Raw genomic sequence first — 13,630 nt, 5'->3', positions numbered from 1 at the left:
TACTTTGGCCACCTCATGCGAAGAGTTGACTCATTGGAAAAGACTCTGATGCTGGGAAGGATTGGGGGCAGGAGGAGAAGGGGACGACAGAGGATGAGATGGCTGGATGGCATCATGGACTCGATGGACGTGAGTTTGAGTGAACTCTGGGAGATGGTGATGGACAGGGAGGCCTGGCATGCTGTGATTCATGGGGTCGCAAAGAGTCGGACATGACTGAGCGACTGATCTGATCTGATCTGATGGTTTTTATCCAGTTAAGGATTCATACAAAGCTATAGTTACTCTGTTATCTTTTATAGAGTACACATAGCACAAAAGTATAGTTTGTTTATTTACTTATTTATTTGGGTTTAAATTTTTAACAGATATTGGTGTCATTAAAACATTGGCTAGTTGATAACTAAGACATTTGGCGTACATGATTATTTTAGTGCAGACAAGAAAAAATTTTACTATTATCTGCTGTGATGTTTTAAACTTTTAGTGTCTTTTCAATGTGAGAAAATAGCTGCACACATTTAAGTGCTTTCTTATAAATCACAATCTTTTTAAAAAAAATCCAGGATAATTGGTCTTGGTTTCTAGTATTAAGCTCTGTATTATCTTTTTTATGTAGAATAAATTGTACTCTTAAGCAATATACAGGATTGTATTAGGACCTAGTAGTTTCTAAACCACATCAAGCAACCATCCTAACTGTGGCAAAACTGAACTTTCGCCTTCCTGAAGCTGAAGGCGCTACTTCTGGGTATTTTCCTGCTTCGATGTGAGATGGATTATCAGGGTGTCAGCGGCTTTTCTCAAAAGCGGTTTTGATTTCTTCCATGGTTCATGGTTCTCAGATGAGACATCTTTCTAAAACTCTTATAATTCAGAGGTTTTTTGAAGAACCAAGCACTCTTTAATTGACAAAGCTGACCAAGGCAGCTCTAATAAATAAGCAACTCCATCCTGAGCTGTATCACAGTATAGACTGGAATCAAAATAGGATTATTTTACTGTTTCCACAATTCACTTAATTGTTTCAAATCTGAGATTTCCCATCATTATCATTTCTGTTTGAAGATTAAAGTGGTGTGTCCTGAGTTTCTCCCCTACAAGGCTACTATTTTTCCTTTGTAGTTAAAAAGGATTGGGGGGGGGAGATACAAATATTCTGTTTCTCCTCCGTTTTTCACCCACTGATTTTAGCGTCCACTGGTGGATCTTGTCTATAACCATTATTACTGTGATATTTTCCTAATGATGAGCTTCTTTGCCCCTTGTTCCCTAACTGGAATTAGGGAACAATCCCCTAACTTGTTCCTAACTGGAATCCTTCTGCGAGGAAGAGCTGTCTCTTCTCTCCATGTTATTTATTTAATCAGTCTAGACTTAAAGATACTTATTTTATTGCATGGATTATAGCCCCAAACTAACACTTTATTTTGTGGCTCAGATGTTTCCAGCTTTGGTCATTGGGAGCTACTTCAGCTTGGTTCCTGTGCCTTTTCAACACGTCCCCATAATTTTTGAAGCACACCCTTACTTTTTGGCACTACAGCATAGTTCAGGCTCATCTTGTATTTTTCCTGTGTTGGCCCTGGAACTAACCACTTCTCCAAGAAGCATTGGTTTCGTGGAGAATAGTATTTAGAAACCAAGATCTGAGAGCTGAGTGTGCTTATTGCTCCTGAGCATTGTTGCTTCTAGGTCTTCTTGGCAGACACAGGTAGGATATATATGCTTGTATACTACCTGCCGCCCCCATCCATACACACTATATTTATCTCTTTATCATCTCTATCTATCTGTGTATCACCATGAGTTCATGCTGATAACTGTGAATTCAATTCAGCACCAAAGGATTCATTCTACCTTTCTCTCTTTCCTCAGTTGTACTTCTCTCTCTGACAGTAAGACCCCTGGCTTTCATTATCTAAAATAATTTACTTTATTATCATTCAATAATAATATTCATTTCTGGTGTAAATGGCAGCCCACTCTAGTATTCTTGCCTGGAGAATCCCGTGGACAGAGTCTGTAGCCTGGTGGACTACAGTCCATGGGGTCGCAAAGAGTCAGACATGACTGAGGTGACTTAGCATGCATGCGCTGGTGTGTCAGAATTGCTTACCCACATCCCAATGAGAAGAAGATTTACCAACTAGAATACAGTGCGTGTGTGCTAAGTCTCTTCAGTCGTGTCCAACTCTTAGCGACGCTATGGACTGTAGCCTGCCAGGCTTCTCTGTCCATAGGATGCCCCTAGGCAAGAATACTGGATTAGGTTGCCATGCTCTTTTCCAGGGGATCTTCCTGACGTGGGGATTGAACCCATGTCTCTAACATCTCCTGCATTGGCAGGAAGGTTCTTTACCACTAGCGCCACCCTGGGAAGCCCCTGGGAATACAGTTGCTGCTGCTAAGTCGCTTCAATCGTGTCCAACTCTGTACGACCCCAGAGACGGCAGCCCACGAGGCTCCCCTGTCCCTGGGATTCTCCAGGCAAGAACACTGGAGTGGGTTGCCATTTCCTTCTCCCGTGCATGAAAGGGAAAAGTGAAAGTGAAGTCGCTCAGTCGTGTCCGACTCTTAGCGACCCCATGGACTGCAGCCCACCAGGCTCCTCTGTCCATGGGATTTTCCAGGCAAGAGTACTGGAGTGGGGTGCCATTGCCTTCTCTGGGGAATACAGTACTTGTGTGCAATTCTTTTTGTCTTTAACCTCATACCATCCAAAGCATTCTTTTCCCAAGTTACTTAAGTTTGTTCCTTTCTTTCCCAATCCCTTCACTCTGCAGTTAAGTTCACTTGGTTTGCATTCCATTTTTAGTTCCCCCATATCCTGGTTGACGTTAATGATTTATTTTGTGAGTATCTGAAACATGATTATGGTCCTGAAAGCTAAAGCTATGTGATAAAAGACATACTCAGAGAAGTGTTGTGCCTTCTTCATCCCTACTTCCAAGTTTCCTCCTTTCCGCATCTATCTCCTGTAGAGCCAGTCCCTTACGTTTTTTATATTAGTCCTGTATTTCTTGTGCACAAATGAGCAGATACATGTGTATTGTCTTAGTCACCTTCCTTGTTACCCAAAGGATAGCGTAACTGAAAGTAGAAACATTTTGAACCCAGCTTTCTTCACTTAGCATCTGCCTAGGAAATCACTGCAAATAAGTTCATGGAGCTTGTCCTCATCCTTCTCTATAACTGCGTGTCCTCGATTGTGTGGATGGGCCATAATTTATTCCGTCACTCTGCTGTGTATGAGCGCTTAAGTGCTTTCCTATGTGCAAGCACTTAGGTGGTTTCTAATATTTTGCAATTATAAATGATGTTCAGTCAATTGTTGGACGTATAGTCCTCAAAATGGGATTGCTGGCTGAGAGGGTGAAGTGCATAATAGTTCTATTAGGTGTTGGTGAATTCCAGACCCGCCCCTAGAAGGGTGCACCAGTTTGCCTTCCTCCAGCAATGTATGAGAGTGGATATTTCCTTATAGCCTCACCAAGAAAATTTTGCTAGTGTGATAGATAAGTGCTATCTCAATGTTGTTTTTTTTATGATCATATGTGAATTTGAACATTTTCTCATGCGTTCAAGAGCCATTCTTTATAACGTTTTTGTGAATTGTCTATTTATTTTTTTTCCCTTTTTTCTATCGTGTTTTTGCTTCTGTGTCTCTCAATGTTTAAAAAAATTCTTTACATATTAAGGGTATTAGCACTTTATTTCCTTTATTTGTCATATGCATAGCAAATATTTTCTTCTGGCATGTCAGGGTTTTGTTGTTGTTGTTCTTGCTTTACTTTATTCTGGGTTCATCTTTTAAGATCCAGCTCAGTTGCTGCACTCCAGTGGAGCATCTCCACCTGCACTGTCCCCGCCTGGAAGTCACTTCTCCCTGCTCTGAAGGTCCAGAGCACTTAAATGCACCGGCCAAAGTAGTGGACTTCTGTTTATCAAGCACATCACATTTCACTTTGTTTTGTTATTTCTTCCTGTTGTTGTTCAGTTGCTCAGTTGTGTCTAACTCTTTGTGAGTCCATGGACTGCAGCACACCAGGCTCCCCCTGTCCTTCATCATCTCCTGGAGTATGGTCAAACTCATGTTCATTGAGTCGGTGATGCTATCCAAACATCTCATCCTCTGCCGCCCTTTCCTGAATTTGGGGGTAGCACAGTTCAACCTATAACAGTCTATAAAGCATTATTAGAAATGCAGCCTAAAATTATGTTTTTTTCTTAGAGAATTATAACTAATATGAATTTTAGTCAGTGATATGTCCTCCATGGGTTATGATGGACTTGGGTGTTATATGCAGTATTTCAACATGTATGTATTTGGTAAAGTTTCCAGCTAAAAGGAAGAGTTACTAAACCTGTCCTTGTAGTAAATTCACGTTGTTTCATCGATGATGTAGGCATCAGAATCCTGGGAAGACCTGGCGTGTGCCTTGAGGCCCGGGGGCACAGAGACCATCTTCGAAGCGGCCACGGTGCAGGTGGACGTGGCTGCGTCCATCACACTGCAAGTGCTGGTCTCCGCCCCAGGGAACACTTCCTGTCTCTGGGTCTTTAAACACAGCTACTTAAACTGCCAGCCACACTTCGATTTACAAAACAGGTAAGCGGGAGCCAGGGCGGCAATATGTAACCACAAGGATTTTTGGAGGAATACTTTCTTCCCATTAAAAAAAAAAAAAAAAGACATTCTTGCTTCATTTGGAGTTTCTTTTCAGACTGCTGTAGACGTCCATTGTAACTCTTATCTCCAGTGAAATAAAGTGAACCAAAAAATTAGTTAGGGCATGGATTCATGACATTTTATAGCAGTCAAAATGCACAGGCTAAACAACACAAAAAGCGAGTCCTAATGTAAACTACGGACTTTAGTTATTATCAGTATTGGTTTATCACTTGTAGCAAATACACCACACGTATGCAAGATGTTAGTAATAGGAAAACTGGGGGTGGTGGGGAGGATGGGGAAGGGTGTGTTCGGGATCTTTGTGTTTATGCTGTTTTCCCATAAATGTAAAATTGTACTAAAAAATAAAGTCTATTAATTTAAAAAGTTATATAGACATATATGGTATATTTAGGGCCTAAATCCCATGGACGGTGGAGCCTGGTAGGCTGCAGTCCATGGGGTCGCAAAGAGTCGGACACGACTGAGCGACTTCACTTTCACTTTTCACTTTCATGCATTGGAGAAGGAAATGGCAACCCACTCCAGTGTTCTTGCCTGGAGAATCCCAGGGACGGGGGAACCTGGTGAGCTGACGTCTGTGGGGTCACACAGAGTTGGACATGACTGAAGCGACTTAGCAGCAGCAGCAGCAGCAGCAGAAGGGCTTCCCAGGTGGTACTAGTGGTAAAGAATCCACCTGCCAATGCAGGAGACATAGGAGATGCAGGTTCGATCCCTGGGTCGGAAAGATCCCTTGGAGGAGGAAATCACAAGCCACTCCAGTATTCTTCCCTGGGAAATCCCATGGACAGAGGAACCTGGCAGGCCACAGTCCATGGGGTTGGACATGACTGAGAGACTGAGCAGCCGGGGCCTAAGAACGTAGTGATAGCTGACAAAATGTAAAACAAACAGTGAAAAGATTGTTCGAGATTTTAAAGGTGGCTTGTTTTTCAAAAATTTTATTTACTTATTTTATTTTTGGCTCCACTGGGTCTTCATGGCTATGCGTGGACTTTCTCTAGTTGCAGCGAGTGGGGGCTTCTCTCTCACTGTAGCGCAAGGGCCTCTCGTTGCGGTGGCTTCTCTTGCCGGATCACATAGGCTCTGGAGTGCGGGCTCAGTAGCTGTGGCGCATGGGCTCAGTTGCCTTACAGGATGTAGATTCTTCCCAGACCAGGGGTCAAACCCAAATCCCCTGCATCGGTAGGCAGATTATAAACCACTGGACCACCAGGGAATTCCAATGGCTTGTGTTTTCATTGTATTTTGTCTTAAAGATAAAAAATTAGAAAATTTCTCTTCCATTCTGGTTAAAGTAGCAAAGAGCTGACTAGTTGAAGTAGTGAGAAGCTTCTTTTCGGGAATTGCTTACCTGTTTTGTTTCCTAGTACGATGAGCAGAATTGCAATGTGTAATATTATGAAACATTAGAAATTGACCTCTGTGTGGTAAGCATTGGTGTCAGGGTCCAGAAACACGTCTTAGATTGACAGCAAAGCCCTGACTCTAACCCTGTGCTGACTGCAGCCCGCTGCTGTCCACGACCAAGGAGGGTAGGAAGCAGGCGGCATGGGCCATTTGAATGCCCACTTACTAATTCTACACTGCTTTATTCTCTAATTCTTGGGTTGCTCTGGCATCCCAAAACTAGCAGAGGCATTGTCTTTCTAGAAGCAATGCAGAAAACGGCCCCTCAATGACCCAAAGAGGGCTCCATGCCACCTGCCTGGGACACGGGAGAACACCCATGATTGGCTTGTACCAAGGATTCGAATTTGTTTCTCTAAGGTCAGACCAACACTGAAGTAGTTTTCAGGCCAGTAGCTATAATTCTGAAGTCTCGTTCTAAACCTTAGAGCACATTCATTTTCCTTTCCTCTTTTGAGGCCATATTACTCACTTCTCTTTTTTTGCTTACGTTTACCTTGGGGTTAAAGTAAAGCACTCTGTTATTAAGCATTTTGCCTTAAAGGAATGTTCCAGTAATTTTATTAAAATCTAATACCACATGATGTTATCACTCTGTGTGTGCTAAAAAGCATGTAAATGATCATTTTTTCCGCACACCACAGAATTCCAGTAAAACAAAATGAAATCTCTTCTTAGAGACTAATATATATGCATATATATTATATATAGATAGATAGGTATATAGATATATAGATATGCATACAGAAAATGCTACAACAGCTCTTAGAGTGAGACCAAAATAAAAATAAAAAATTAGGGTTCTTTTTACTCTTCTGAAAGAGTGCCTTTTTTTGTTATAGGTCAGGCAGCCAAAGTCATAGGTCTTTTGTGGGTTAGTACCAAGACATTTTTAGCAACTTCTCCATAGCAAAGAGTTACAGAAATTAAGGGCTTCCCAGGCGGTACAGTGGTAAAGAATCGGCCTGCCAATACAGGAGACACAAGAGACACAGGTTCGATCCCTGGGTTGGGAAGATCCCCTGGAGAAGGCAATGGCAACCCACTCCAGTATTCTTTCCTGGAGAATCCCATGAACAAAGGAGCCTGGTGGGCTACAGTCCGTGGTCACAAAGAGTCAAGACACAACTGAGCACACACGCGCGTGTACACACACACACACAGAAATTAAATCCACTCTCAGACTCATAACCAGGCAGATCTGATAACCATCTCAGAGTTTTGTATGAAATACCCAAGAGTTCACACATGATACTAGGAATGTGAAGAGTTCAGAGAAAGAAAGCAAGCATGTCAAAACATCTGCATGAGCAAAAAATACATATTTGTTGTTGTTCGGTCGCTAAGTTGTGTCCGACTCTTTGTGACCCTATGGACTGTAGCCCGCCAGGCTCCTCTGTCCATGGGGATTCTCCAGGCAAGAATACTGGAGTGGGTTGTCATACCCTCCTCCAGGGGATCTTCCTGACCCAGGGATTGAACCCACATCTCTTACATCCTCTGCATTGGCAGGCAGGTTCTTGACCACTAGTGCCACCTGGGAAACGAAGCCCCCTAGCCAGACTGATCTTTACCAAGCATCTGAAAACTTAGAAATACTCACATTGAGACATCTCTCTCTTTACATCCAAGTGATGTATCAGTGTAATTATTATCTCGTAGGAAAATGCTTTGTGTCTGATTTTACTTGAATTCTTCCCTCTGGAGGGATAGGGCACAAAACGGACTATTCTTAGTCTCAGCACATCTTGCTTGTTCCATCATGTGGTTCTGCAAACGGGGCACCAAGGCATGTGACCAGGTGACTGGCAGACAAGCCTATGGAGGATGCTATGTCGTTGGCAGGAATGCTGCCCTGCTACTAAGGAAGGCATCCCACCAAGTCTGTGTGGTTTTGGCAGGAGTTTTTCCTCCAAGGGGCTTGGGTAGCATGAGGTGAAGGCGCTCACTCCCCAGGGAGGGACCGGATCAAGGTCAAGGTCAAAGTAACAAGGCCCAAGCTGAGTGTCGGGCGCAGGATAGGAGCTTTGTTCTCCACGGAGATGAACCAGAGCTGCCCAACTGCCTTCTGACTCAGTGTGAAATTTGATGGTTTTTGTTTCACACGTTTTCCAGATTAACCAGTTCTCTTTCTTGTGTTTCAGAGGAGTTTTTTCCATGGTCATTTTGAAAATGACAGAAACCCAAGCTGGAGAATACCGACTTTTGATTCAAAGTGCAGCTACCAATTACACAGTATTGTTTACAGTGAGTATAAGAAGTAAGTGCCATTTGCTCCTGGGTTTTCTCAATATTCTAAAGGGGTGGTTGGAATCTAAGAGCTCTTACCAGGTGCCCCAGACAGTTTAACCAGGTTTCCCTCAACATGTGACTGAATTAACTGAACTCACTTCAACCTCCCCCATCGCCTATTGAGACTCTGCTGTGACCCACAGACTGAGGGTGAGCACTCTTCAGAACCTCTATTTTAGGGCTCCCCATTTTTTTTCACTGACAGACAGATGACAAGGAAGAAGTAGAAAGCATTTTGACCTTAGAGTCAGAAGACCTGAGTCCTTATTCTGGATCTGATGTGACCACTTTGGGCAGGTCACGGCATCTTCTCTGAGCCTCAGTGTTCTGATCTGTAAAATGGGGTTACACAGACATATCTCAAAGGATTGCACAAGCTTAGGCAATGAGAATGTCTGTGTCTGCTCTGTCCAGCAAGGTAGCCACTGGCCACAGGTGGCTGGTGAACATTTGAAATATAGCCAGTGTGACTGGGCACCAAAGTTGTCACTTTATTTAATCTTAATTGATTAAAAGTTGAATTTAAATAACCATATGGAGCTGGTGGCTGCTGTGTTCATTGCAATGCTCCCATTGCTATGCAGACCATCAGGAGCAAGGCAGAGGTTCTCACCCGGGGTGTTGGGAGGCCGGGGGAGGACGGGTACACAGCTGTGCAGTTGGCAAAACCACCTCTGGCATGTATTCTGGCTTCTCCTTCTCTCCACCAAGTTCTGCCAGGCCTGGAGGTTGTGCAGACTCAGCCTTGTACCCCCCCCCCACCATGGTTTACCCCACATGAACAACGGGGACTACAGGTGGTGCGTTCACATGGGTCCCGCTGCCTTTGGGGCCAGGGCAGCACTCCAGAAGCTCTGGTTCATCCACTGTAAATCAGGCCCCCTGGCTGCACTTTGGTGTGACTTGCAGGGTGCAGTGCCTGTGCGTCCCGGCCCATAGCGGCGCGGGGCTCAACAACCGGAGGCTGAGCTTGGCCAGGTCTGCACTCCCAGCCTCCCTGCCCTGGGTCTTGCAGTCAGAGCTGCAAACAGCAGAGCCGTTTAGATTCCCACAAGGCTCATCTGAACGGGGCTGGGGACACTGTGTTAGGCTCCAAAGTCAGCCTGTCAGGCAAAAGCCAGGCAAAGACAAAATCGGTCAATGTTTGTTTTGAAAAGCCCGGCAATTACTCTGATATGTAAAGAGCCAGAGCCCTAGAAGGTCAAAAGTCAAGAGGTACCTCTCATTGCTCTTTGATTTTAGTCTTGTTCCTGACCCCTCCCTAGTCCTGCACTCCACTCTGTGAGACAGGAAGCCCTCAGGTTGGAAGGGAATGAGAGATTTTTTCCTCTCTCTTTCTTTCCCTCTGTTTTTTGCCAAGTGTTGAATTTGTATAAAGTAAATGTGCGTCTGCTGTCTTTATTATACTTAGGGCAACTTTTTTTCACTTAAGATTTACAATGTACAAATGAAAAGAAAAAGATTTACAATATAAAAATAGCACAACAATCATTCAAGTAAGTTGCAACTGTTTTTAACGGTGCTGCTGGGTGGTGGGATTCAAAAAAATCAGGTGGGGTAGACTTGGCAGCAGTCAACATGAAAAAGAGGAAAGGGTTTAGTGAACCACAAGTTCAGTATTAACCAACAGTATGTTATGGTTGCTAAAAAAGGAAATCTGAACCTTGGCAGCATTCACAAAAATGTAATGTCTGGGTTAAGAAAATTCATGGAAAATTACTATTTACAGTTCTACATCTTTGCAAATGAACAGTGACAAAACAGAGCCACCAGGATAGTGAAGATCTTGGAATTCCTTACTTTAGGAGAAGCTAAGGGAATTAAGAATGTTTAGCAAAGAAAAGGAAATATTTTGAGGAAAGCAGAAGATTGATTGCAGTGTAACGTAAAGGAAATTCTTCTGATGTGAATCAGGAAACCTGGGCTAACTAGTTAAAAACATCTTCAATGGCAGTGGTCTTCCTTAACCTCTGGATGGTTTTAAATATTGGAAAGATTTTCCCATGGAAGCAAAGCTTCACTTAAAAAAAAAAAATTGCTCTAGAAGGTAGACTTGGGACCACTGGTCAGAAACTACAGGAAGAGACAGTAAAAACTATGATACAATAGGAAAAGATGTTTGTAATTCACATAATCAACAAAGATTGAATAGTCATAATATGTAAAGAACTTCTATAAATCAATAAGAAAAAAAACTAGTAGAAAAGTAAAAGACATGAGTAGATATTTCACTCTATAGTAAACATATTAAATTAATAGCTGAGACATGCAAATTAAGACCACAATGAAGGGCTTCCCTGGTGGCTCAGTGGCTAAGAATCCACTAGCCAAGGCAGGAGACATAGGTTCGGTCCCTGATCCGAGACGATGCCACATGCCTTGGGGCAGCTAAGCCTGTGCACTGCAACTAGTGAGCCTATGCCCTAGAGCTGAGCAACCACAACAACTGAAGCCTGTATGTTCTAGAGCCTGTGCTCTGCAACAAGAGCAGCCACCGCAAGGAGAAGCCCGTGCACAGGGACTGGACAGAAGGCCCCACTCGCTGAAACTAGAGAAAAGCCTGCTCGGCAACCAAGATCCAGCATGGCCAAAAATAAATAATAAAATAAATAAATTTTAAATTATCTTAAAAAAGACCACAATGAGATATGATTTTATACCCACCGGATGGTTGGAAACAAATCGTCATTATGCGTGGATCCACACCATAGGGATCAGAAGTTGCACTCCAAGGTCTATTGTTAAAGGAATGTACACACCTGCCTTGGTAGAAATGCACAGGATGTTCATAGGGCCACTGTTGGTGATTCAAACTACAAGAAACACCCAAATGTCCCCTACAAGAAAATGGAACAGTAGACTGTGATATATCCACCAGTGGAACACAAGGTAGTGGTAGCAAAATGAATTAAGCATCAGTTCAGTTCAGTTCAGTCACTCAGGCTTGTCTGACTCTGTGACCCCATGGACTGCAGCACACCAGGCTTCCCGGCCCATCACCAACTCCTGGAGCTTACTCAAACTCATGTCCATTGAGTCCGTGATGCCATCCAACCATCTCATCCTCTGTCATCCCCTTCTCCTCCCTCTTTCAGTCTTTCTCAGCATCAGGGTCTTTTCAAATGAGTCAGTTCTTCGCATCAGGTGGCCAAAGTTTTGGAGTTTCAGCTTCAGCATCAGTCCTTCCAATGAATATTCAGGACTGATTTCCTTTAGGATGGATTGGTTGGATCTCCTGCAGTCCAAGGGACTCTCAAGAGTCTTTTCCAACACCACAGTTCAAAAGCATCAATTCTTCGGCGCTCAGCTTTCTTATAGTCCAGCTCTCACATCCATACATGACTACTGGAAAAGCCAAAGCTTTGACTAGACGGACCTTTGTTGGCAAAGTAAATGTCTCTGCTTTTTAATATGCTGTCTAGGTTGGTCCTAGCTTTTCTTCCAAGGAGCAAGCATCTTTGAATTTCATGGTTGCAGTCACCATCTGCAGTGATTTTGGAGCCCCCCAAAATAAAGTCTGTCACTGTTTCCACTGTTTCCCCATCCATTTGCCATGAAGTGATGGGACCAGATTCCATGATCTTAGTTTTCTGAATGTTGAGTTTTAAGCCAACTTTTTCACTCTCCTCTTTCCCTTTCATCAAGAATTTGAATTAAGCATAGCTACATGCATGCATAACCATGGATGAGTCTTAAAAATAAGGTTGGATAAATAACTGAAATTGTGAAGGACTGCATATTGAGTGATTGCACATGTTGAAGCCCAGAAACAAGCAAACAAACCAATATACTGTTTGGGGCCACCCATCTATGTGATACAGACATTTTTTAAAGTTTGAAAATGACAAACACAAAATTCAGGATAAAGTTAACCTAGGGTTGAGACATGGAGAGAAACACAAAAGTAGATTCAAAGGTATTTATGATTATTGCAGTTATTAAGTACAGCATGGATCCATAGATCTTCATTTTTATTTATTATGCTTCAAAATTTACTCTTTGTATATCTTTGGTATGCATATATATATATATATATATATATATAAAGTATTATAGTATTTTAAAAGAATTGATTATAAGGGAAAAGATTGAAATTTAGCGTTCTTTAAAAAAAAAAAAAAGGTTCCAAAATGGAAAGATCTACTCTGGGAGGTCATGAACTCTTGTCGCTAAGGGTTCCAAGCAGAAGTAGAGATGATATGATAAGTACCGTGGGGAGGGGGAGGGGAAAATAGGAGGAAGGAGGAGGGGGGAGGTTCAATGTGAATAAGAGGCTAAAATAAACCTCTTAATTCTGTTTCAATTCTATCTCTGTTTGACTATATTTCTGCCTAGTTCTAGATAAAATTGTGGGCAGAAAGTGTTACTTGCTCAGTCATGTCCGACTCTTTGTGACCCCATGGACTGTAGCCCGCCAGGCTCCTCTGTCCATGGGGATTCTCCAGGCAAGAACACTGGAGTGGGTTGCCATGCCCTTCTCCATGTGGGCAGAAAGCTGAGCCTCAAAACTAGATAAGTATGTGTTATAAACTTTATGTTATTTCTGCTCTTCTTTTTCCCATGCATATTGATATTTGTTTTTTTACCTGGCTTCCCTCCGCTAAACTTTAGTTGTCTTTGGATTCATGAAATAGCCAAAGACATTAGCTAAGAGAATACATGCCAGTCAGCATTTCAGCCTGAGTTGAGTTTAATATATTAGTGAGGAGGGGCTATGTTATTGTATATATTTGGAGTGGAGTGGAAGATACTGCTAGAGTATAAGAGATTAACTTTTCTTGATGTAGAATTCTTCTTTTGAGGAGACTAAGTTATTATTTTTTTAAGTGTTTTTCATATGAAACATTTTTAATATTAAAACATGAATAATTTATAATGCTTTAGATGCACTGCTTTACACATTAAGAAAACCTTACTTTAGAAAAATGGAAAATCAGGACGCCTTGGTCTGCATCTCAGAGAGTGTTCCAGAACCGACGGTGGAATGGGTGTTCTGCGATTCACAGAGTGACAGGTATGACGTGAGAACGGCTATTGTGACTTTCCCTAATATAGTTGACATCATACTGTATGTACAAGTTATCACCATGTTAACAAGAAACATGCCCTTTTAAAGCATGATTGGTGTGGACTTCCCAGGGGGGAACTGGGGGCGTGTCTTAGTGAGGGGGCCTTTGGAGCCCCCATTGGTCATGTCACTGACCTGTAGGACCCTCCCTGCATATCACA

The 13,630-nt window shown here is 42.7% G+C and overlaps 1 protein-coding gene across 2 annotated transcripts in view; it reads left to right on the top strand.

Moving 5' to 3' along the window:
• FLT3 (fms related receptor tyrosine kinase 3) overlaps positions 1 to 13,630 on the top strand; it is a 69,971-nt gene that overhangs the window by 17,890 nt on the left and 38,451 nt on the right. For both annotated transcript variants that reach the window (XM_025262874.3, XM_006068026.4), the window contains exons 3-5: positions 4,410 to 4,612; positions 8,254 to 8,369; positions 13,286 to 13,415. In XM_025262874.3, coding sequence (XP_025118659.3) covers positions 4,410 to 4,612; positions 8,254 to 8,369; positions 13,286 to 13,415 — 449 coding nt within the window. The remainder of the gene's footprint in view (positions 1 to 4,409; positions 4,613 to 8,253; positions 8,370 to 13,285; positions 13,416 to 13,630) is intronic.

This window comes from Bubalus bubalis, chromosome 13 (genome assembly GCF_019923935.1).
Source record: "Bubalus bubalis isolate 160015118507 breed Murrah chromosome 13, NDDB_SH_1, whole genome shotgun sequence".
Lineage (NCBI taxonomy): Eukaryota > Metazoa > Chordata > Mammalia > Artiodactyla > Bovidae > Bubalus > Bubalus bubalis.
Note: the sequence above shows the minus strand (reverse complement) of the source record. Positions and strands in the feature narration are given on the sequence as shown.